Source organism: Mus musculus, chromosome 6 (assembly GCF_000001635.26).
Source record: "Mus musculus strain C57BL/6J chromosome 6, GRCm38.p6 C57BL/6J".
In the NCBI taxonomy this organism is placed as follows: domain Eukaryota; kingdom Metazoa; phylum Chordata; class Mammalia; order Rodentia; family Muridae; genus Mus; species Mus musculus.
Window position 1 is genome coordinate 61,709,516 of NC_000072.6, and position 26,030 is coordinate 61,735,545.

Here is a 26,030-nt window from a genome sequence, read left to right on the forward strand (position 1 = left end):
CCTATAGCCATCTTAACATTTTTTTCAGTGCATACTAAATAAAAATAGGACTGTAGTAAGTTTTGTTGAGAAGCTGGTGGGCACAATTTCAGTTTCTCATATTCTGTTTTCATCAGATTTAGTATTTCATGAAGTTGTCTTTTCTTTTTTTTTTTAGTTTTTGTGCCTATACCTCCTTTATTAAAGCAATCTACTGTTTTTTGAAATAGCTTGTTTAAAAAGATTCTTAGAGTAAAAGTGATTCCCCATCAAGTATTTATGACCTTCAGAGCATTCACAAAAAATACAAGGCACATGGACTTTTAGAAGATGATAATAGCTAAGAATTCTTCATTTATTTTTAAAGGAACCTTTTTGTAGATTTAAAAAAAATGTCAATATCCAAATATTTTTCTTCAGCTGTGGAATATTCTATCTGATACACAATTGTTCTAAAAGCCTCTATTGTTTCCTGGATTTATTTAGAGGCAAAAGTCAATGTTTCAAATATAATTAATTTTTAAAATGAAGTTACTAACAAGTTCAGTGTCACAATTATTAAATACTATTTTCTTTATATAAGTCAATTCTGTTATACTTTTCATTTTGTTTATGAAACTTAACATCTCTTTTACATATCATAGTAAATTGCCTTGATTGTAATACCTGACAAACATTTGTTCAAATTAAGAACAATAATATTTAAAGTAATGACCGGTTATATTTGGTAATATTTTGTGCAAAAAGAATCAAAGAACACTCTTTCAGTAAATCAGGATCATCTTATCTCTGTAAATATAGCCTCCACCTTTAATCCCCAATGCCTCTCCTTGGCTAGATTTACATATATGCATGCCTTATCAAAAGTGCTGGGATTAGTCTCATTCTGATTATGATATTTCTACATTTTTATTTGCATGTATACAATGATATATCTGTGGGATGAGACCCAAGTTTAAACACAAAACACATTTCTATTTCATGTGGCCTTGTGCACACTCCTAGGGTAGCTTTGTGTGTTAAAGTGAATGTAGCTTTCTGGTCAGTACAAAAACTTCAGATGTGGAATTTTTCCATTGTAGTATCAAAAATTTTTATATTTTTCAGCATTTAAGACTTCAGATTATTAGATTAAGTGTGTTCAATCTGTAATATATTCATGAAAATATAAAATATTAATTTTATTTTCATATTTCTATGAAAAAGTACTCAAAGATAAAACTCACACCTTCTGAATGTTAGATTATCAGTTCAATCGATGTATAACAGCAATTACTTAACTTTTTAAGATTTTCAGGATCTCATATTGGTTGCCAGTACTACAGTAAGTTGAATATTGATTTTAATTATTTAAAATTAGTCAAGAGTTAAATGCTGAGGTGTTTGTCTGTTTGTTTGTTTTCTTTTCTTTTCTTTTTTTTCTTCCCTATCTTCCATGTTTGCGGAACTGCTCCTATAGACCCAGGATAACTGTACTTATCACTTTCTTTCACTAGTGATCTCACTGGGAAGCACATATGCAGCCCTACAGGACAGTAGACCCAAGAGGAGCAGAAAGAACCAAGTCCCCTGCGTGTTCTTATGTTCTCTAAGCTCATGCTTGCTCTCCTCCATGACATATTTCTGTTGTTTCCACTTTTTTCCCACTTTCGCATAATATTCTGTTCTCATTGGCTCAATGAAATTGTCTGTGTCATTAATTTTGTCTTTTGTACTCCTAGTTACAATGCAGAAAAAGGCTTGTATTGTTGTAAAATAAAACCTGGACAGAAGACAAGAAGTTTACATACAAACAGATCGTATTAACTCATACAAATCTGAAGTAGCATTTTAACTTCTAGAAAACAGTTATGTTCAAATATTTCCATGAAGAATCATCATGGGGAATTACAACTTATCTGATTTATTTGTTTGAATGTCTAATTTTAACAACAGACCACTTCAAAGATGACTTACAGTTTTTACTTGCCTTTTGCTTTTTGAAACAATTTTGTTTACATTATTTTCTATAAGTATTAAAAAATTAGGGGGTTTAAATAGTAGGCAAGAATATATAATATATAAGATTCAATTTAAAACTTAATTTAGGACGCATTTTCCAAATTTCTGATAGTCTAGCTTTCAATTTGCAATTTTATGGGGGAAAAAAAAGGATGGAGTTAAGTTAAATCAAGAAAATCCAAAGCTAAAATCATACAATAGTCACTATCGTAACACTAGTAACACTAAATCACTAATAGCATGTGTTGTACAATCCTGAGTCACCATGCACATTAACTCGAATGTGACTACTGAGAGTTTGTCTGGATTCTGTACGAATCTATAATAACAACAACAACAATAATAATAATAATAATAATAATAATGTTATTATTAATAATAGATGCTCTTAAAACTTTGCAGCTAAAAATTCTATTTTGTTTGTTCATAAAGTTATAATTAGACCATTTAGAGCAATGTTTCTCAACACTCATAACAGTGTGACTCTTTTATACAGTTCCTTATATTGTGGTGACTCACAAGCAAAAAAACCTTATTTTTTGTTGCTACTTCATAATTTTAATTGTTCTGCCATTACGAATTGTAATGCAGCTATCTGACATACAGGATATCTTATACTACCTACAAAGGAGTGAGAACCCACAGGTTGAGAGCTACTGTTGGTGGAAGAACTTCATTCATCTCCATTTATCTACTTGTAACTACTCAATTATTTTTTATTGGCTATTTTCTTTACTTACATTTCAAATGTTATCTCCTTTCCCGGTCCACCTGCCTCCCAAAAACCCCCTATCCCATCCCCCCTGACCCTGTTCACCAAACTTCCCACTCTTGCTTCCTGGCCCTCACATTGCCCTACACTGGTGCATAGAGTCTTCACAGGACCACAGGCCTCTCCTCCCATTGATCCCCGATAAAGCCATCCTCTGCTCTAATATGAAGCTGGAGCCATGGGTCCTTCCATGTGTACTCTTTGTTTGGTGGTTTAGTTCCTAGGAGCTCTGTGGGGGTGGGGTCTGGTTGGTTGATATTTTTGTTCTTCCTATTAGGTTGCAAACCCCTTCAGCTCCTGCAGTATTTTTTCTAACTCCTCTATTGAAGACCCAGTGTTCAGTCCAATTGTTGGCTGCAAGAATCTGCCTCTGTATTTGTCATGCTCTGGTAGAGCCTCTCCAGAAACAGCTATCTCAGGCTCCTGTCACCAAGCACTTCTTGGCATCTGCAATAGTGTCCATGTTTGGTGACTATATATGGGATGGATCCTGTCTTTGTCAGGGTTTCTATTCCTGCACAAACATCATGACCAAGAAGCAAATGGGGAAGAAAGGGATTATTCAGCTTAAATTCCAGATTGCTGTTCATCACTAAAGGAAATCAGGACTGGAACTCAAGCAGGTCAAAAAGCAGGAGTTGACGCAGAGGCCATGGAGGGATGTTCTTTATTGGCTTGCTTCCCCTGGCTTGCTCAGCCTGCTCTCTTATAGAATCCAAGACTACCAGCAAAGAGATGGCACCACCCACAATGGGACCTCCCCCATTGATCACTAATTGAGAAAATGCTTTGCAGCTGAATCTCATGGAGACATTTTCTCAACTGAAGCTCCTTTCTCTGTGATAACTCTAGCCTGTGTCAAGTTGACACAAAACTAGCCAGTACAGATCCCCAGGCAGGGCATTCTCTGGATGGCATTTCAATTCAATTCTTTATACAATATGACAGGAAGACTTTTAAAAGATCACTATGGAAAGAGAATTTTCTTGAGCTAGTCATGCCTGTGCCACTCACATCTTATTTAATTGAGCAAGCAAGTCAATAAGCCTTAGGGAGAATCAAGCAGTGTGAGACCAGGCTTCCTTGGTGATGTTGCCAGTTAAGGATATCACACTGTATTCAATATTGATGAGTAAACTAAGAATATTAAGTCCAATATCTTTATCCATCAATATGATTTTGAACTCATGTTATATATCTCCTTCCTCTAGATGAATTATTATGTTTATTGGTTTTAAAGTTGTGAGTCTATAAACATCTTGAGAAATTTCCACCAGAATAAAGTCTGGGGCTTTTTTGACAAGTGCATATCTTTGAAAAGACAAGCTCTTTATAACTTCCAAAAAGCAAAAAAGAGGCAAACCTACAATATTAAAATAATAAATCAACAAAATGCTAATTAATTCCTAAAAGCTATGGTTGATCATGAACACTATCACAAAAATTCTTCAATCCTTCTTAGAAGGGGGAACAAAATACCCATGGAAGGAGTTACAGAGACAAAGTTCAGAGAAGAGACTGAAGGAATGACCATCCAGAGACTGCCCAAACTGGGGATCCATCCCATATACAACCACCAAACCCAGACACTATTGCAGATGCCAACAAGATTTCCTGGCAGGAGCCTAATATAGCTGTCTCCTGAGAGGCCCTACCAGTGCCTGGTTAATACAAAAGTGCATGCTCAGAGTCATCCATTGAAATGAGCACAGGGTCCCCAGTGAAGGAGCTATAGAAAGGAACTAAGGAGCTGAAGAGGTTTGAAGCCCTATAGGAGGAACAGCAGTATGAATTAACAGCAATATGAGTCCCAGTTCCCCCAAAGCTCCCTGGGACTAAACCACCAATCAAAGAAAATACATGGAGAGACTCGTGTCTCTAGCTTTATATGTAGAAGAAGATGGCCTAGTCAGTCATCAATTGGAGGAGAGGCCCTTGGTCTTGTGAAGCCTTTATGCCCCAGTATAGGGGAATGCCAGGGCCAGGAAGCAGGAGTGGGTAGGTTGGGGAGTAGGGGGAGGGGGAAAGGAATAGGGGATTTTCAGAGGAAACTAGGAAAGGGGATAACATTTGAAATGTAAATAAAGAAAATGTCTAATAAAACAAAAGAAAAAAGAAAAGAAAAGAAAAGAAAAGAAAAGAAAAGAAAAGAAAAGAAAAGAAGCCTGCTGAATCCCAGAAGACTTGCTGTGAGCTGCAAGGCCTTTGGTCAATTGACTCCATTTAACCATTATTTCATTAGCATCTAGTGGGCTCTTGGTGATATCCAAGGTATTCACTAGAGAGTCTAAAACAAAGACTAAACTCAGAGAGTATTAGCTGGGCTCTAGTTCTGATTCAGGCACTCTCTACCCACAGACTGATCAAGAGTCAACCTACTGGCCACAGTAGATAATCCCTGTCATACATTTGCAGAGTTCAGAAAGTAGTAATTAACTGATGGACGTTCACTGTGAAATATGGCTGTGCTTTTCTCGCAAGTCTTTACTTTTCTCCTTCTTCTCAGCTACCCTTTCCTCTTCTCTTCTAAATCTTTAGCATGTATCTCAGTATTTAGGTCCAGAAGAGAAAACGTGATAGTCTATTATTTCCTGCAGAGTCTTAACTTCCTTTAGAGGCAATAGTATAGAAGTTTGATAAGGATAAGTAGTAATAATACAGTGTTTGACAACTGGCAGCTTCTAGCCTAGTGTGATTTTCAACACCCGCAGGGATTTCCAGAGAGTTAACATATGCTAACTACTAGATACAGAATTACATAACTATTTACATGATCTGGGATCTGGTACAAGTATTTGACCTTTGATCTATTTGAATGTAAAAAAATCATGATTGCTGTTTTACATGCTCCTGAGTGGTATTAACTTTCCCACTGTAATAAGAAACAACTTGAGCTTCCTGCTCCTGAGAGTGATATGTAGAAATAATTTTAAAGTGAATGAGGATAAACTGTCTATGAAACCCATATGTGTGGGAGACATAGAAGATCACAGCATCTCTAGTTGACATGGCTATACTTAGGTAATATGGCTCTACTAGTTAATATGTCTATACTGGTTAGGTTTGGTAACTTGGTACAACCTATAGTCACCTGGGAAGTGGGAACATCATCTGAGGAATGACTCTAGCAGACTTGCTTGTAGGGATGTGGATGGTGTAATCTGTTTATTAATTATGAATGTGAGGTGGCTCAGTCCATTGTCGGTGTTGATACTCCTGGATAGGAGGTCCTGGTATTTATAAGAAAGAAAATTGAGAAGGCCATGAGGAGCAAGACAGGAGGCAGCATTCCTCCACGAGTCTGTTTCAGTACTAACATTTAGGATCCTGCTTGGCTTCCCTTGCTGATAGACTGAAAATTGTAATTGGAATAAACCTTTCCTTCTCCAAGTTGCCAGTGTTTATCACAGTAATACAAAGGAAACTCTTAATAGTAGTCATCAGAAAAATCAAGGTCTATGAATAAATTAGAAATATATCGTATTTCTCACCATAGAGAAAGTAAAATGCATCATAGAATAACAAAATCCTATTTCAGTTTGTCCCTGAGATATTTTATTGTTAGGTAAGATATAGAGTAAGAAGAAATGGGTATATTCCTAATGCATATTGTGTTTAATTTCCATCTTTATAAGAAGGAAACATGAATTGAGCATTTTGTAAGTGTCAAATACTATGCTTGGTGCTAATGACACACTAATGAGCTAGTTGTACAATGAAGCACTGAAGCAAATGGAAAGCCCAAAGAGGGTGGGAACAAGTTCACGTTTGAGGTTTCATATGAGATGGCATATGGCTTAGATGCTGATGCAGGACACTTCATCTAATTGTTCAGTAAGGAATGGATAAGTAACTTTCAAGATTTGTCATATAATAGTACATATTCTGAGGAAAAAGGATGTTGATGAAAGGAAAAAATCTAACAACAAGTGTTTCATATTTCAGTTTAGTTTTAAGAATCATTTTTAAGGTAGCTGGAAATCAAAACCTTGAATTATTCTCAATATGCAGATGGCATCATAGGGTTTGATTATCTGTGAGAAAGACAAAAGTAATACAGTAGAAACTTCTTAAAACATATATACACATATAAAACTGATCTAAATTAAACCTCCAGAGAATGGAGGGAACACAGTCACAACTGACTATCTCTCACCAAATGAAGTTTCCAGTATTTGGACTGTGTTATATCTAGATGGTTTCTTGGCCAATGGGGCCCCAGGGCAAATTCCAAAAAACAAACAAACAAACAACCACAAAAACCTAGGCTATTGCCAATACTATCAGTTTCTCCACAAACTAACAATAATACCCCATTACTGATGTCAACACCTACACAACTAATTAAACAGGGAATAGTTGAGCTGGTTCCTACGTAGACTCTCCACCTCTATGTTTCAGCATCTTTGTTACAGGAAGGTAGTCTATATGCTATCAAAAGATAAGGGGGAGGGTATAGGGGGCTTTGCAGATAGTATTTGAAATGTAAATGAAGAAGATATCTAATAATTTTTTTAAAAGAGAAATGTAAACATGAAGCTAGTAAACATTATTGACAATGGTGTCCTACCTGCAAGATATTCTAGGAAAATGGTGGCAAAAACCTTGTGGGAGTAATCAACCAATAACTGATTTGACTCAAAGCCTACTCCATGAGATGGAACACATATCAGTCACTATTTCAGTGATGATGTATCTGAAACTGTATAGTCCATGAATCTAGGGTAAAGCAAAATAATACTGATCTTTAAAAAAAAAAGAAGAAGAAAAAACAAACAATGTAGCGATAAAATGACTCCTAATTATATTTTGCTACACTCATAGGTCAATGCCTTGTTCAGCCTTCACCAGAAAAACTTCCTCCTGCAGTTCATTACACAGAGGCATGTGTTGTAGAAGGAGCTGAGAGTTCTACAACTGGATCCACAGGCAGCAAAAGTGACTGAGATACACTTCTTTCTGCAATGCCACACATATTACAAGTCCACAAGTCCTAATTGTTCCACACTCCATGGGCCTATGAAGCCTATTTGTATTCAAACCACCATGTGCATCTTAGACACAATCAAGTCAGAAATACTAAGTAAGCAAAGAATACAGAATGAGTACTAATTTGGTTCAGTGAGTAGATACTAGGAGCGTTGAAGTGTGTCCTCTTAGGACGATGGGGATGATGAGTAGAGGTCTGGGCAACAATGCTGAGTGAATGAGAAGCTGGCCTATTCACAGACAGTGCTGAGATTCTGGTCAGGTTTATTCATGATTACAAATTTTGAAAAGAGAATTCTGTAATGTGTGGGTGAATCGGAAAACTATTAACACAAAATTACAGGTACCCTGGATATTGACGTAGAACCTGAATGTGCTTTCACATTGAGAATATCTAAACTGCAGTGAATCCTAGTGAAAGGGACTAGTGAATTATCCTAGGCCCACCACTGATGATGAGAGTGTAGCATGGCTGTGATTTAAGAGTTAACATTAAATTATAGCAAGAGAACAAAAGTAACTCTTGTAGAGTATAATTAGTACTATTACATTGATTGTGTGCACCCAGAAAAGATGAAAGAAATAATAACAATGTCCCTGTTTCTTCTAAAGCCCCTCAATGCTGACAAATACATTCCAAAAGGAAAACTTTTAACTTCTGTTTTAAAATGTATATGGAGAAATATACATGATGTATGCAGCATACTAATAGTAACATAGGCTTTTCTTTTCTTTTGCAATTTAGAAGTATGAAAGGGAATATCACATCATAGATAAAACCAAGTGTCATTATCACATGCAATTATTTCCCTTTGCGAAGTTGACCTTTCTGTGAAAAGCGAAGCAAGAGGGCTGAGCACATTCTCCGTTTTCTTTGGTGTTTTGTAGGATATAACAAGAGATGAATGCTCGATGCTGAGGCTACAACTGAAGGACAGGGATGAGCTCATTTCTCAGCTTCAGGCAGAGCTGGTAAGTGATTGGCTGAAGCAGTTACTTACTTTCAGGGTTATTTGCCATAAACCTTTATCTATTGACACTGATACTATTATTTTTGTCTGATGAGTGATTTAATATGACTGTCAATTTTATCATCCTTAAGTAATGAAAGCTGTAGTTCTTTGGTGACAGAAAGAAAAAAAATGGTGTTTTACATGTACAATAATCCTACATACTTCTAGAAAATGATGAAATATTCCAGTTGTATCTATTAGTCATAAAGGCTAAGGCCACATTACATTTTGTACACTGTGTGATTTCCATCCACAATGAAATGAATAGAGAGAAAACCTTACAATATAAAAGAAGACATTTATTATTCTTGCAAACTAAGCAGATTTTATATTTATTTTCACAATCACAAACTATAGCTTTTTGTCAATCTACTGTAGGTTTTCTATTAATGCACAACTCTCACAAAATACAAAATATCTATAGTTTATTTTGGTGATGAGGTTGTTATAAAGACATATTAGGAATCAAAAGCTTAGTACATAATAGTGTGTTTGCTATGAAGAAGAAAAATAGGCATTGCTTTTCTAGATGTTTTAATTTAGGAGAAGCAGTTTAAAATTAGTATTAGTACTCTGGATGTAAATAAAAATCATAGAATCATAAGATATAAATTAAAGCATGAATGTTAACCCATCAAGAATTCTTAAGATACTAGCAAAATAAATATAATACTGTAGAAAACACTCTTGAAACATTATCAGTGTTACAAAATAAGTACCAGTTAAACACATATTATAAGATGATTTAACAGTTGACTATATCAATGTTGGAGTGCTACAATTTAATGGCATAACTGAGTCACAGACCAACATGCTTCTGAGTACTACTCACATACCAGCACCATGCCACATTCATAAAACATTTTATGGATCTAAACAGCTGGCAGTCTTTTTACTGACCCTTGACCCTTATAGAGAATAAGGATTGGCAGTCCCAAGCATGTGCATATGGCTTTACAAGCTTCTAACTTACTACTTAAAAATAGAGGACCATTCACAGGCAAGAGGAGCATTTCCTGTACTATAAGAAATAGTCCATTTAAAAGAGCAGCAGAATATTAACAGTATAGACAGTATCTATTAAATAGTACAAAAGTGTATGTTTAACATATTCTTCAAGGTCATTTGTTATCAACCTTTCCTATTGCTGTGACCCTTTAAAAGGCTTCCTCATGAGTGACCCCAAGCCATAAAAATTTTTGTTGCTATCTCATAATTTTGCTGCTGTTATGATTTGTGATGTAAATATTTGATATGCAAGATACGTGATCCCTGCTGCTCTAGACATATTGTAACCATGCTTTGTTTGCAGGGCATAGAAAAATATCTATGCATTTAGCAAATATCAAGTATAATTACCTATTATAAAATTGAGTGATCAATCTTAAATAACAAGATCTGTTATTAGTTATTATTAGCTATTATCTGTTAAGATTATCTCTTCAGTCACTTTGCCTGGGAGCACTTATTTTCAATAATTACCTCAGAAAAAAAGGATTGTTCATTTTTCTTCTTAACATTAGTTTGATCAGATTTAAGTCATATAATGACCAAGAAGCAGACCTTCCTTTGTTCAGTGAAATGAGAAAGAAAATCATTGCTTCCAGAGCCAATTCTACAACTATGATTACAATAATTCAGTGCCCCTCCCTCCAAAAGCAGGGCTTGTCTAAATTGGCTACTTATCCTTGAAATTTTCCAAAGTAACAATCATGGCACCATTTCAATGTCTAGGGCTGCACAGTTTACATAAACATGCAGAATGTTTTAACAAAGGAATGATGTTACATTTTGCAGTGAAATTTGTTTTGGTAAAAGGATGTTCCAAAGGTAAGAAAGAAGGTGTGATGATTTAGGGAAACATGTTAAAAAGAAAAAACAATTCAAACTAGATCTGAAGATTTCATGTGGTACCCAAGTGCACAGTGATGAAATATTTCTTCAACTTTGGTGAAATGAGCCAACTAAAACCTGATTAAATTATATTAAAGGCAATTTTATTGTGAAACTGCTCTTGGGCTCACTGACCACAGAACTAAGTTCTGGAGAGTCGCCTTATGGAGGAAGGGGAGGAGTAGAGAAAGCAGAGAGAGAAGAGGAGAGGAGAGGAGAGAGGAGAGGAGAGGAGAGGAGAGGAGAGGAGAGGAGAGGAGAGGAGAGGAGAGGAGAGGAGAGGAGAGGAGAGGAGAGGAGAGGAGAGGAGAGGAGAGGAGAAGTGAGGGGAGGGGAGGGGAGGGGAGGGGAGGGGAGGGGAGGGGAGGGGAGAAGAGAAGAGAAGAGAAGAGAAGAGAAGAGAAGAGAAGAGAAGAGAAAGAAGAGAAGAGAAGAGAAGAGAAGAGAAGAGAAGAGAAGAGAAGAGAAGAGAAGAGAAGAGAAGAGAAGAGAAGAGAAGAGAAGAGAGGCAAAAAGGAGACAGAGATAGAGACAGAGACAGAGACTGAGAAAGAGAAAGAGAGAGGCACAAAAATCAAAAAATGAAGGCCAGGATTTAGGGCAGGTATGGCAGGTAGGGACTGAGGGATGCTGAGAGTACCTGAAGTCCAGGTCTGCTTTAATGTATAAAATATGTACTTCAGTCCCTTGATCCAGGGTCCAAGCACAAACACACAGGACTTTACAAACTGCTGCAATCAATGGAAGCTATGGCCAAAGTGATTCTGGTTTTGAAAGCAAGCAACTGTTTTTGTTTTCAGTTTGCATTAGTTCGTTTGAGACATTGTTTCAGCTGTACCCTACTTTGGCTTAGAATTTCCTATACATCTATTTCTGACCTTCAAGTCATGAAATTGTCATGCTTTAGTGTCCCAAGGACAGACATTACAGGTGTTAGTAACTACAACATGCTAATTTGTGACATTTGATAATTTGCTATTTTATTATCATACAGCACAATACTTCATAAGTTATTGCACAGGTCTTTTCTATTTATTGACCACTAATATTATAAACAAATTATTCTACCCATATATTTCAGAATAAATTTGTAAGTAATTATTTCATTAAAAACATAGATTAATAATGTTTTCTTTTGTAATTGTATTTGTTTAGTTGACTACTGCTATTCAGACTTTTCATTCTTGTTACAAATACTTGAGAGGGAAAAAAAATTAAGGAAGGAAGATATTGGCTCATGACTTCTGTGTTTTCAGTTCCTGCTCAGTTGGTTTCATTGATTTAAGCCTATTGCAGGGCAAAACATCATGGATGAAGGAAAGATACACCCTTCAACATTGCTCTCCCAGTGGTTCTCTTCTATACCACCTGCCTGCCATTGTGGTAGTTCTGCAACCTCAAATATACTTTTCAAATTTCGAATGTATCCATTGCCTACATAGGTCATTAGAACAGAGCTATCGTGGTGTAATCCTTCTTAGAAAATTCTTCAAATACACATAGGAATATACCTAACTAATCTCCCAGGTATCTCTTAATATAATATTATTGACGATCAAGATTATGGGCACATCTACCTTGATAGTTTCATCCATTGTACAGAGTTGATCAGTGGTTAATTAGTGTTGGTACAGAAAAAAGAATTGTAAATGTTTCTTTTTCAGCTATTTCCAATAGTAATCTTTTCAATGTCACCTCAACAATGCTATCATCATTCTAGAGTGATTGGCTCTTCTGCATGTGATAGGGTTTCAACAACATCTTCCAATTGAACAGTAGATGTCAGGAGCAGCCTACATAAATTACTAGATATCTAATGTATCTAAAAGTATTCCAATTAGAGCACAATTACTTTAGAGGTACCTTATTAATTTTCAGTCTATCAGTGGAACTGTATAAGATAGGTATATTTCCTAAACACATGAAACTCAAGAAAAATGAAGACTGAAGTGTGAACACTATGCCCCTCCTTAGAAGAGGGAACAAAACACCCTTGGAAGGAGTTACAGAGACAAAGTTTGGAGCTGAGATAAAAGGATGGACCATGTAGACACTAGCATATCCGGGGATCCATCCCATAATCAGCTTCCAAATGCTGACACCATTGCATACACTAGCAAGATTATGCTGAAAGGACCCTGATATAGCTGTCTGTTGTCAGAGTATGCCTGGGCCTAGCAAACATAGACGTGGATGCTCACAGTCGGCTATTGGATGGATCACATGGCCCCCAATGAAGGAGCTAGAGAAAGTACCAAAGAACCTAAAGGGATCTGCAACCCTATAGGTGGAACAACATTATGAACTAACCAGTACCCCGGAGCTCTTGACTCTAGCTGCATATGCATCAAAAGATGGCCTAGTCGGCCATCACTGGAAAGAGAGGCCCATTGGACACGCAAACTTTATATGCCCCAGTACAGGGGAACGCCAGGGCCATAAAAGGGGAGTGGGTGGGTAGGGGAGAGGGGGTGGGTGGCTATGGGGGACTTTTGGTATAGCATTGCAAATGTAAATGAGCGAAATACCTAATAAAAAATGGAAAAAAAATAAAAAAAAAAATAAAATGATCAACGTTTCCTTGAAAAAAAAAAAAAAAAAGATAGGTATATGCATATGGATTCCAAAGGAGCAGAAACCCAGCAGAAGAGATAGACCTTTTTTTTATTTTTATTTTATTTTTTTAAAGATTTATTTATTTATTTTATGCACATGAGTACACTATTGCTGTCCTCAGACACACCAGAAGAGGGCATCAGATCCCATTACAGATGGCTGTGAGCCACCATGTGGTTGCTGGGAATTGAACTCGGGACCTCTGGAAGAGCAGTTGGGTGCTCTTGACCATTGAGCCATCTCTCCAGCCCGAGATAGGCCTTTTCTATATGTCATCATTAAGTGTGAGAAAGCTAATTTCTTGTTCTTTCTGGTAGGGAGTCTGAGATTGGGGTACCAGCTTGGGTGGGAACCAGTGCAGACTGTCCCTGGTTGATGGCTGGATATCTTTTCACTACATAGAGTGGGAGAAGGGGCTACCGAGTTCTGTGGTCTCTTCATCTAATCCATTAAAGGGCCCAATTCAGTGATGTCATCTAACTAAAGACACCTCCCAATGTTCCCTTTTCTGAGGGGACCTACTGTGTGACTCAGGGAGGGTACAGTTCTGAGCAGAGATCCTAGGTTCTGCTTGTTTATTGCTACTAATCAAGAAGCATTGCAATCAGAAAGTTCTACTAAATATTTCATAAAGAATGATCATTTCTCTTCCACATAATTTCAGAATTATTACCATAGCTCTCCACTCTCTGCTTCCTGAGTTGGTAGACTTTATAAACCATGAAGATGCTACAAAATTCAAAATAATCATTTGATTTTATGTTATACATTGATACTGTTTGAGAAGAGCATCCCATTTATGAACTGACTTTCTAATGGGAGTACATTTTCTATCCAAACTTTCAATTTATCATTTTCTGTGTAAAAAGGAAGGCAATAAGCAATTAGTTCTCTTAGGATAAATTTCAAAGAGTGTGATATTAATGCCTATGAAATTTTCATGCATTACTTAATATTATGAGCTTTATTGGTTTTTGACAGATAAAAGTAATGATTTACATAGTTTTATGATGTCCAAGGGAACATTAAGTAGTACAACATCAGCTTTTACTGAGGTTACATACACCATAGGGCAACAAATTGGAAGGAAAAGAAGAGTTACACAGTATAGCCCCTTATGTTAGAGCAGAAAGGAACTGGTTGGTCATGGGAGCATCTACTTCCAGCTGTTTCACCCCACAGCAGAGCCATCATGCTTTGCCAGAAGCATATCACAGAGGAGGGCAAGGCTGTCACTCATTCGGGCTTCTTAAGTAACAGTGTTTTGTGTTGACCATGAGGTTAAGTGGCTTATGTGAAGAGGACATATCTTGTCTCCATATCTGTCTGTCTCTTTCTTTCTGACCTTCTTGCCCTCTCCTCTCTATTTATATCTTCTAATATCCATCTAAAATCCCATTCTCTGCAAAAACCATATGCACATTCCCAGGGAAGTAATTGTGAGCCAGGAAATGGCACTCACAAAACTCCAAGTCTGTTAGTCATATGGTCTCAGAGTGAAATGTCCGGAACCTTGAGTAACTAAAATCCTGTGTTTAACCACCCAGCCTCTGCTGTTTTTATCTGTCTGGTTGTACCTGATACATAATCTTCACCTGTAGCCCAGGCTTTATAGGCATTTGCTATGCAGCCTAGGTTTGACTTGGCTTCATTGTTTTCTTGACTTTGCTTTCCACATGATGTGAACGTGCAAAGCACTAGTGTACCTTGCTTCACCAGGAATCTAAGCTCCAGCAATCTGACTTTGCCCTTGGCTCAATGTTTCATTTTAATGATTATTAAAATTGAAGTACTTATTTTGGTACATAAATTGAGATTTTAGAAGATCTTAGTGCTTTTCTTTCCCATCATCTATCAGGAGGGAGGCAGTAAAATCATCAGAGAGGGTTTTCGTACGCCCTACTAACTGAAAAATAAGAGCCTAATTTTTATTGTTATTTTATATGATATTTTACTTGATAAAATTCTACAAAATAAAATTATATAATCAATACAGACAGAATGATTGCTGATAATTATTATGGGTCATAAAACTGGACAAGGAGGAAGAGAGAAGGAGGTGAAGGCACAACCATACACCTCAGTATATGCTCAGCATTATCAGGACTGAGGTGGATGCTAGGTAGCTGAGAGTATATAACAGAGACAAGGTGCAGAGTCATGAGTGTCTGGAAAGGTTTTTATAATGAGTAATATTCAAGTGTATTTAAATGTGAGGATATATTTTCTTTGTAGGGTATATTGGGCATTGTATATGTTGAAAAGACAACCCAGAACCTAGATTTTAGGATCTTTCTCATTTACTCAATTGAGATATTTAATGAATTCACTATATGTTATATACTTTATACATATATGGAACACACTGCATACATTATAATATAAAGTATGCAGTATGTATAGAATACTCTATATATTAGATTAGAACCAAAAGTCTAAATACAGTAGCACACAAAATACATTGTGATAGGATGATCAATTTACATGTTCACATAACTTTAATTTTGTTAAACTATTATAAAATGCAAATATTTTTCTTGCTTGTGGAAAGTTTTATTCTCTTTCTCATATATTTAGTGAAAGTCTTACTGAAGAATCACCTATAATTTTATTTTTATTACTAATGTGAAATTGAAGAACACTAAAAACTTTATCTCCATGTGCTACAGTAAATCTGTGAGATCTGTCATGAACATTGGTGGTAAAATGTAGCCTTGTGTTTTAGGAAATGGATATATTCTTGTAGATACCTATTAATCATGTAAGTAGCTACAGAATTCTCATAAATGGTTCAGATTTGTGGTGAAAGGTGTATTTCATATGATATAAAAATAAAATAATCTGTATTAGCCATTCACCTTTAAGTTAATTCAAATTACTTTAAGTACTTATAGAGAATACCCCCCCCCACCTCTGGAGAGGAGAACAGAAATGTCCTAATTTGTGTTGAGCTGTCATGTATGCACTAGGGTTTTTAGTAGTAATTTAGACACATACTGTTTATACTTGGTAAAATATCAAATGAGTATTTAGAAATGATTTTAAAAGCAAAACTAAATTACAACAGCCTCTCAAGATTCTGAATTTTCACAAGTTCTATTGGGAAGCTTTTCCCCTCTGAATGGTTTCCTCATCTTCTACCCGATGGGCTTACAAGAAAGTGTTCAGTGCAGTCTTTCTGTTGTTTTTACATTTCAAACTATTAATGTCTAGTCATAAGGAAAATGAGTGCTTGCTCTTCTGCATTGATTACATTTCTCACCCTTGCACCCAACACACAAGAGAAAGCAGCTTAGGGGATGAGGGGTTTGTTTGGGCTTGTGATGCTGGGAATGTGTCTGACCACATGGTGACTGCATGGAGAAGCTCTTCTGGGTGCCCTCCACAGGATGGAGAGAAGCATGTGCACATGTGCAGCAGAATTTCCTCTTTTCTCCATTTTATTCTGCTTGGGACTTCAGGCCATGAGACCTTCCTGCCCACATCCAGAATTGGTCTTTGAAGAAATGCCTTGAACTGTTTATTTTTCTAGTCAATCTGACAATGAAGAGTAACCATCACAGCTACCAAGTTAGAAGTTTATTATCCCATGAGTGAATAAAGATCTTGTGATTATTACTATTTCATATTTATACTATCTGAGACAGAAAAAAATAACATCAGTTTCTAAATCAGCTACAATGTATTTCAGCATAGAACAATAAGACTTTACACTGAATATACAGTATGGAAATAATAACATAATTGCCTGAAAGTCATCTGTGTTTACTGTTTCTTCCTACTAAAATTCTAAACATAACAGTGATGAGTCCTCCTAGGAGCATCTGTGTGTGTATGCATATCTCATTTTTACTAATTCTAGATATTTAGATTATACATAGACACCATATCATATAAATGTAATTAAATGCAAATTTTAATGTAAATTTTAAAATAAAAGCTAGCTAGGAAGACTTATAGAGATATAATACATGAACAAAATCTGTTGTATATTTCCCATGTTGCTGATATAACTGTGTAGATATAGCTCCCTTCAATATGATTTATAAACTGGGTATGGCTAAAGAAGGCTCTATTACCTATAGATTCAAACTTAGCAGTGAAGTTTTGGAATTTTACTTACTGAATCTCATTGCTTAATGGAACTGCTTGGGGTATTTATTTAAAGTTGAGAAGTAATTTGGTGACTCAGGTCAATGGGTAAAATTGTCTGTTGCCAGGCCTGACTCCTTGACCTAGGTTTCCAAAATGCATATGATCAAAAGAGATGTGCTCTGACCTGTACAAATGCAGGCATGCAGCACTATTTACATTTTTGCATTTTACATTTAAAATTTTTGCAAACATCACATAAATAAATAAGTGTACTTAAAATTTCAACAATTAGCATAATAGCCCATGACAGTGAAATGGGCATCTTTTAGGTGATGCATGTAAATTTGAATTCATGCTTTAATGATCCTGAGTGAGGTAACCCAATCACAAAAGAACACACATGGTATGCACTCACTGATAAGTGGATATTAGCCGAAAAGCTAGGAATACCCAAGATACAATTCACAAACCACATGAAGTTCAAGAAGGAAGACCAAAGTGTGGGTGCTTTGGTCTTTCTTAGAAGTGGAAACAAAATACTCATGGGAGCAAATACGGAGATAAAGTATAGACTGAAGGAAAGGCCATCCAGAGACTGTCCCACCTGGGTATCCGTCCCATATACAGTCAGCAAACCCAGACACTGTTGTGGATGCCAACAATTGCTAGCTGACAGGAGCCTGATATAGCTGTCTCCTGAGAGGCTCTGCCAGTGCCTGAGAAATACAGAGGCAGGTGCTTGAGGTCAACCACTGGACTGTGTACTGGGTCCCCAATGGAGGAGTTAGATAAAGGTCCACAGAATCTGAAGAGACTTGCCACCCCATAGGAAGAACAACAAACTCAACCAACCAGATGCCCCAGAGCTTCCAGGGACTAAACTACCAACCAAAGAGTACACATGGAGGGACCTATGGCTCCAGCCACATATGTAGCAGAGGATGGCCTTTTCTGACATCAATGGGAAGAGAGGCCCTTGGTCCTGGGAAGGCTTGATGTCCCAGTGTAGGGGAGTGTGAGGGCAGGGAGGTCGAGGTGGGAAGATGGTTGGGGAACACTCTCATAGAAGCAGGGAGAGGAGAATGGAATAGGGGGTTATGGGGTGGGGAACCAGGAAAGGAGATAACATTTGAAACATTAATAAAGAGAATATCTAATAAAAAAAACTAACCCAGTACATTTTCATATCTCCAAAACTGTTTTATGTTTCTCGTTGGGCATACTTATAATATATATTTTACTTAGTGCTCTCACTAAGAAGACATATTCTGCATACCATAGAGTAGATGCAGTCATTCCCAGTGACTCTTGTCCTTTCAAAAAAATATGCTTATTAAAGTTCCTATTTTTCAAACTTATATTAACAAAGTTCAATAAAAGTATTGGTTGGTTGTGTTTCTCTTCTAGCTATTGATAATATTTATTTAATATAATGTACATTATTTAATCATAAGTTTTTCTTCTAGAAAACAGGATATTAAAATAATGTTTTAGACATCCAATACAGTAGTTCACTGAGGTGAGCAATTTTTTCTCCTGATAAAAATCAATTCTAGAAAGTTAAGTAAAATGAAGGAGTTAGCAAAAGAATCTCGTGTATTATTATGCTTTCTTCCTCTTAAAATAAATATGAAAATAATGTTCTTACTTTAATGTAAACAACAGGCACTTGTTCTCAGCCCTTGGATAGGCCATTCATAGAATGCACGCCAATGTTGAGGATGGTATGTCTGAACTTTGATAACAATGAATGGAATGCTTAGAAGACATAGACTTAGAATTTTTGGAAACCTTAAGGCATTGAAAGTATAGCATCCTGTGTAATCAGGTTAGTACCTATAACATAAAGAGGGTGCTCGAAACAAAAGTCTAAGAAATACATATGTTTAATAGCATTTCATCAATAATCTGGAGAGAAGAATGATTTCATTTTGTTTAAATATATATTCAAAATTCAAATTGATTGAAATTGTACACCCTTGAAGATTTAATAACAGAATAATTCCTACTTTATAAGAGAAACATCCACTCTGCATTTAAAAAAAATCACATCTTGAATTCGGTTTGAAAGTAATTCCCCACTTGCACCTCGTGCTATTATAATTTATAGTATTATTTCATGCCAGTCTTTTTAAGATAGAATATTACAGCCCCATGGAAGATTTACATAAGAACAGGCAGCTGTAAGTACTTTCAAATCCTCTTTCTTTTTCATATTTAGGAAACATTAGGGACAGAAAAGAAATAGATTAGGTATACTTAAACATTATTAAAGTGTCAGGCTACTTTCGTTCTTTTTCCAGGAGAATTAATTGCACAGATTCCAGAAAGGGCTTATCTCAGCAGTAATTACTTTCCTAGTCAGCACTGTGAGACAGATGTAGAATATGAATCTGACAATATCCTGTGATACATAATGGGGATTAGTGTCTGGTTCCTTGCACACTCCAGTACCCTGATGAAGAGCTGCCAAAAGATACAATCTTTAATATCCCACAGCATTTGTTGTAGCAATCCTGAATGCTTGTTTAAGTCTTTATCAAATAGTGTTGTCATATTGCAGTATGTCACAGATACAGAGAAATAATTGTTACCTAGTTTAATGGCAATAGGACAAGAGTTTACTTTTAAGTCATGGATAGAGCATAAGAGGATTATGTAGCTGCAATGAGCAAGTGAGGCATCTAGCAGTATTTAATGCAAATGTAAATTGAAACAGTTGACTATTTTGATGTTTTCTCAATTTCTTCTATCAAGTGTGTCCTGCAACTTCCCACATTTTCTCCTCTCTTTAAAGAAAGATAAAATGTAAATCATATATTTTTAAATTTTCATACCAATACATGTTCCAAACCTTAGTATAAAATTTATAAAATACAGCCAATTAAGTAAGCAGGACATAAACTATACAAACACATAGTTAGAAAAAACATAATTATTGAATTATAGCAGAAAATAACGCAATGGAAATATATATGTATGTTTAAATGTATATGGTTTGATGAAAATTATAACAAATTTTAAGATCAAATTGTTATTAGGAATTAACAAATCAGGCTTGAATCTTATTTGAAGATTTAGAAAACAAAAAATCCCTCTTATAGGTTTTGCAGGGTGAACCTATGCGAAGGAAACAACACCATACAAAAAGTCTGCTGGTTACTTCAGATTACCTCCCTGTAAAACACTGGACTCAGACCTTAGAGTAATCAAGCTGTAACTGACATAAAACCTACTTCCCGAGGAAGAGCCCCAATGGTGAGATGTAAGCTGCCAAAGGAGAAAAGCAGTTAACAGTCTTGCTGAACTGTAAATCCTATGAATCACAGCAATGACTAAGATGGCATGATATTCACAGGGGTTCAGTAGTAGCTCATATCTTGGGGCAACAAACAGCTGTACAATTAGGATGAAATCCCTTCCACTAGAAGAGAATGCATGTCTGGCAACTAGCAACCTAGATAAACTACCCATGGCTGATGATGTCATGGAACCGAGAGAAGAAGCTGCCACAGTTGTTTTCCTAAACCAGTATAAATCCTAACTGCATTATAAAACTCATCCTGCTACAAACAACCGTGACTCTTACCATACTCCTTTTTGCAGAATATAAAGATCAACACTAAACTAAAGAAAACTAAAGCTAGTCAAAAATGACAGAGAGACCCAGCCGCAATGGATACATCTACAACACAATGTCTACACATAAAGCTCATTAGGAAAGCTCAGCAGAGAGGATGGGATTGTCTTCTAAATATGAAAGGGAAGTTATACCCACAAAATCTCAACAATATGTTCTCCTAAATAAGTCCTGCACAATGATAATTCCAGTTGACATGTCTATGTGGGTGAAAGAAATATCACAAGTTCCTACAGCTGGATAAATTAATGAGTGAGGGAAAGATACTCACTCTTCTGCAGGGACTACCAATCTATAAGACTATTCAAGCTAAATCAGTCACTAGTAAACACATAGACATAAAAGCAACCCTAAATAATCTCGGCAGATTTTATGTGTGCATGTGCCCCCCCCCCCCTCTCTCTCTCTCTCTCTCTCTCTCTCTCTCTGTGTGTGTGTGTGTGTGTGTGTGTGTGTGTGTGTGGTGTGCATGCATGTGTGTGTGTGTGTGCTTATGTGTGTTTATGTGAATAATAATTAAAGGCAAAAAGGTCAAAAACTTAAAATGGAAATGTGGATATTTGGTAAGAGTTGGAAGTTGAAGATGAGGAGTGGAAATTATGTAAATACATTACTTGTGTACAAATTCTCAAAATATTTTAAAAATTAAATTGAATGCAAAAGAGATAAAGTAGAAGATATTTCACTGTTATGGTGGTTGAAATCAGGCTATTTGTAAAATTATCTTCTCTCTCTAAAGATCAAATAAACAACTTTAAATTAATTTAGCTAAGAGTAAACTTACTGTATCTCAACTTACCTTCTTTAGAAACCCAATAAAAAACAATGACCCTCTGTTTTACTTAATAGTATGTATGTGTAGCTTTTCTACCTTACAATTGATTATCATTAAAAACTGGAAGTCACTGTGAACATCCACTTTGAGGCCAGAGATACTATTATAAGGAAATGTCAAACTCAGAGGATCGATGCAAACAGATAGTGATTAATTGGTGATCACCTGCTATTTGGTAGATATGACTGTTAATGTTTAAAACTTACAAGTGAAGGTCCTGAGTTTAAATCCAAGCAACCACATGGTGGCTCACAACCATCCGTAATGAGATCTGATGCCCTCTACTGGGTTGTCTGAAGACAGCTACAGTGTACTTTCATATAATAAATAAATAAATCTTGAAAAAAAATTGAGTCAGGACTTTAAAAAAAAATGTTTGTCTGCCTCTTTGAATGCCATCTCCCAACAGATTTCTAAATTTTAAATTACAATAAAATACGAAACAATTCAATATTTTTTATATAAACACTAATGAAAGATCGTAGTTATTCTCTGTAGATTGTTCCTCAAGTGCCTGGCGGCAGCATACTAAAGCTATCACAACTTCCAGCTCAGTGGTCACTACATAAACTCACTTCAGGATAGCGAGTTCACTAACACTGTACAGTCCCTGCGGTGGTCATTGTGACATTCATCAGAAGGGGCACCTAAATTTACAGACTAATGCCATTTCTGGTGTAATATTGCATTGCATTGTTGAATATAACTTAAACATCAATGCTGCCTCTCTTGAGAATGTGTTTGTGCTAAACTGTAAGTGCCTAGACTTATCAAAAACAAAGTAAAAAAAAAAAGAAAGAAAGCACTTGAAAGGTCATGGTTTAGGATTATCTGAAAAATGAAGACTAAACCAAGAGTAAAGTGAGCTGTGAAGGAGGGACATCTAGGATTCCAGAATTAAATGTAAGAAATAAACTGAGGGTAGCAGATTAACATGAGGAAAAAAAGGATTAAAAAATATATTACACAAACAGGGACATCACTGGCAAATGTTGTGTGTCCCATAACACAAATAATATAATGCGGTATATACTCATAATATAAAGAAGAACATGGCTACAGAGATGAAATGGCTAGTGGGGAGGATGGATAGGTCCTTAGAAGAACAGCTGGCTTATGTTACCACACCCACTTTAGTCTTATTCTCCTAGGAGCAGAGGTAATTCTCACTGGGCTATATACCTGTAGTGACATTTCTGACAGAATAAATGTCTAGGCAGTTGAAGTGATCTGTGGCAAATCTTTTTCTGCATTTCACTGAACCCTAAGAACTTTCAGGAAAGAAGCAACAATTTACCAAGGCACTTTGGTTTAGTGTCTTGTTACCGAACTACTTTAGCTTAGAGAGCAATTGTTATTTGTTATTTATTATATGTTCTTCTTCACTATGCTCCTGCAGCTGCCCTGGAGCCTGCAATCCAGGAGGAATCTTGTATAGGAGATTCCATCCTCATCATGCTGTCCTAAAGCATTTTGTCTCTGTATGCTATGTACAGCATAACACATACACACTCATCTACCCACCTTACGCAGAAGTTACCCCATGCTGGGCAGAATGAAGTCCACTGGTTTGCCATTATGATGAATTTAAGTATCCAGCCACCCATCCCATGAAAGCCAAAAACAAACAAACAAACAAACAAACAAAAAAAAAACAGGTGAAGATAAATAAACAGTTGTTCCAGTTCAAAAAAAAAGTTACCCCATGTTGTGACAGTAATTGTAAAAAATAAGTACAAATTTTAATTCTAAACAAACATCATGTATATGTTCAGATGTCTCCCTCACCTGCACACAGGTAGAAAGCGAGGCCTTACACTTACGTTTCATCTCTCTTCACTGGATTGGTGTATCTTCTGTTAGTGACTGATGGGAACAGTATAAACTAATCACCTATGACTCCCTTCCAGAAGCTTGGGTTTAATTGACCTTCCCACATGTTTTATTTCAGAAGCACATGGATTTGCCTTTATTCGGTTCTTTCTCATTGATAAATTCTCTGACAATGGGCACTAGACACATGGTAGCATGCTCAGCAGCAGTGTGAGCTGTTAGTTAATACTGAGGGGTGAATAGATTTGCATCCCAATTCATGCAGTTTGTAAAACTTTTAGGGAAATCTGGAGAGGAAAGCAGGAAAGTATCCCATTATTAAATAGGAAGAGAAAGTGTTGATTCTGGAGGTTCGTTCTGAGAAGTATCAGGAAAGCACACTTTCAGGAACTGTGAGAACAGGAAGCTTAAATGTAGTGTGATGTCACTATGAACAATGCAGGGCCTAGAGTAGAGAGAAGGAAGCCCAAGGGGAAGACAGGCTCTATGTTATGGCAGCAGAAGAGGCTAAATCAGAATCAACTCAGTCTAAAATGTGTTAGATTTCAAAGAAAAACAGTGAACAGCACTATGCAAATGTGACTTGAAAAAAAATACTTGGTAGTATCATGGCATTTGTTTATCTCTTTTATGAACAATGCATTTCATGACAAAATGGAATATTCTCTGTTTTTAAAGTTTCGTTTGTTTATGTATAAATGAGTCTTGGTTAGTTTTATATTACCATGAAGACAAAACATGACAAAGGCATCCTATAAGAAAATATTCAATCAAGGACTTGTTTACAATATTAGATGGGCAGTCTAGCTTACAATCAGATAAACTCTCCATATCCATCTTGGTCAAAAACAGGAAGGCATGGTGCTAGAGGCAGAAGCTTATCCTGATTCATAAGTAAATTGGAAGACAGAAGGTAGGGGAAGGGAAAAGGAGGAGAAAGGAGGGGGGTAGAGAGAAGAAAGTGAATGGGCCCTACATTCATTTTTGAAACCTTAAAGCCCACCCCCAGTGACTCACTTCGTCCAAAAATATCATACTGTCTAATCTTTCCCAGAATTCCACTCAGCAAGGGACCAAACATTCAAATTCATGGCCCTATAAAAGTATCTTAGGGTTATATTGCTGTGAACAGACACCATGACCAAGGGAACTTTATAATGACAACATTTAATTGGGACTGGCTTACAGGTTCAAGGTTCAGTCCATTATCATCAAGGCAAAAAAAAAAAAAAAAAAAATGGCATCATCCAGGTAGGCATGGTGCAGGCAGAGCTGAGAGTTCAACATCTTCATCTGAAGGCTGCTATGAGGAGACTGACTTCTAGGCAACTAGGATGAGGATCTTAAGCCAATGCTCACAGTGACACCTATTCCAACAAGGTCAGACCTTCTAATAGTGTTCCTCCCTGGGCCAAGCACAGATACCTTCACAGATAGCCACTCTCATTCAAACCACTACAGCGATAGTGAATATGCCTGCCTGAGTTTGTGTGTGTGTGTACATGTGGTCAGGTACCTATTGAAGCCATAGGATATTGGATACCTTGAGTATAAGATAGACACGAGTTACCTAAATTGAGTGCTATAAATGGTCCTTGGTCCTTGACAAGCTTAGTAGTTATTCTTAAATGCTTAGCCATTTCTCTTACCCATCAAGATACTTGTTAAGACCAAGAGAGCCCACTTTTTGATATGAAATTATCCACAAAGCCTGGACAACTTACAGTTTAATTCAGGTCTGTTAACACAATAATAACATATATGCTACTAGGGAGATTGAAGCAGGAGGATTGGAAGTTCAGGGTGAGCCTAGGTTATAGAATGAGCCAAAGGCCAGCCTGAATAAGAAGAGACCTGGGAATGTTCCTTTATGGAGGAACTCTGCCAAGCCTGTGGCCTACCTACCTACATTTTATCCCCCAGGACAAAATAATCTATTTTCACTTAATAAAACTTAATTATGTTGGTGGGGTGTTTAAGCTATATATAATACTATCTAAGAGCATTTGATGTGTGAGCAATTAGTGGTAGAAATAAATAATACTTCAGTAAGAAATACTTCACTATATACATCTGTGTATATAATGTATATGCAATCATGCACAAACATGCTTATGAAACTAGGAGAGACTGAGAAACACTCAGAACCAACAGATGACTGTATTATCCGTTGCTACATAAGTCAGTGCACTTATGCAACTTACTGTGCATCCTGTCATATCTCTTTCATGATGGAAGAAACTGAAGCTAGGAGGTGTTTTAGAGAGAATTATTAGGTGTCCTTTAGATAATCTGTGTAAATTTGTATTTGCTGTGAGTAGCAGAACATCACATTACTGAGACCTTTACCTGCTACCGTGTCCT

General features: G+C 36.5%; 1 protein-coding gene across 5 annotated transcripts in view; it reads left to right on the top strand.

Annotated features, from left to right (window-relative positions):
- The window catches only part of Ccser1 (coiled-coil serine rich 1), a 1,202,904-nt gene that overhangs the window by 529,556 nt on the left and 647,318 nt on the right, over positions 1–26,030 (top strand). For all 5 annotated transcript variants that reach the window (XR_868854.3, XM_006505955.2, XM_006505954.2 and 2 more), the window contains one exon: positions 8,630–8,713. Coding sequence is in view for 4 of the 5 variants with exons in the window: in XM_006505955.2 (XP_006506018.1) it covers positions 8,630–8,713 (84 nt within the window). In the remaining variant the exon portion in view is untranslated. Of the gene's footprint in view, positions 1–8,629; positions 8,714–26,030 lie in introns of those variants that run through there.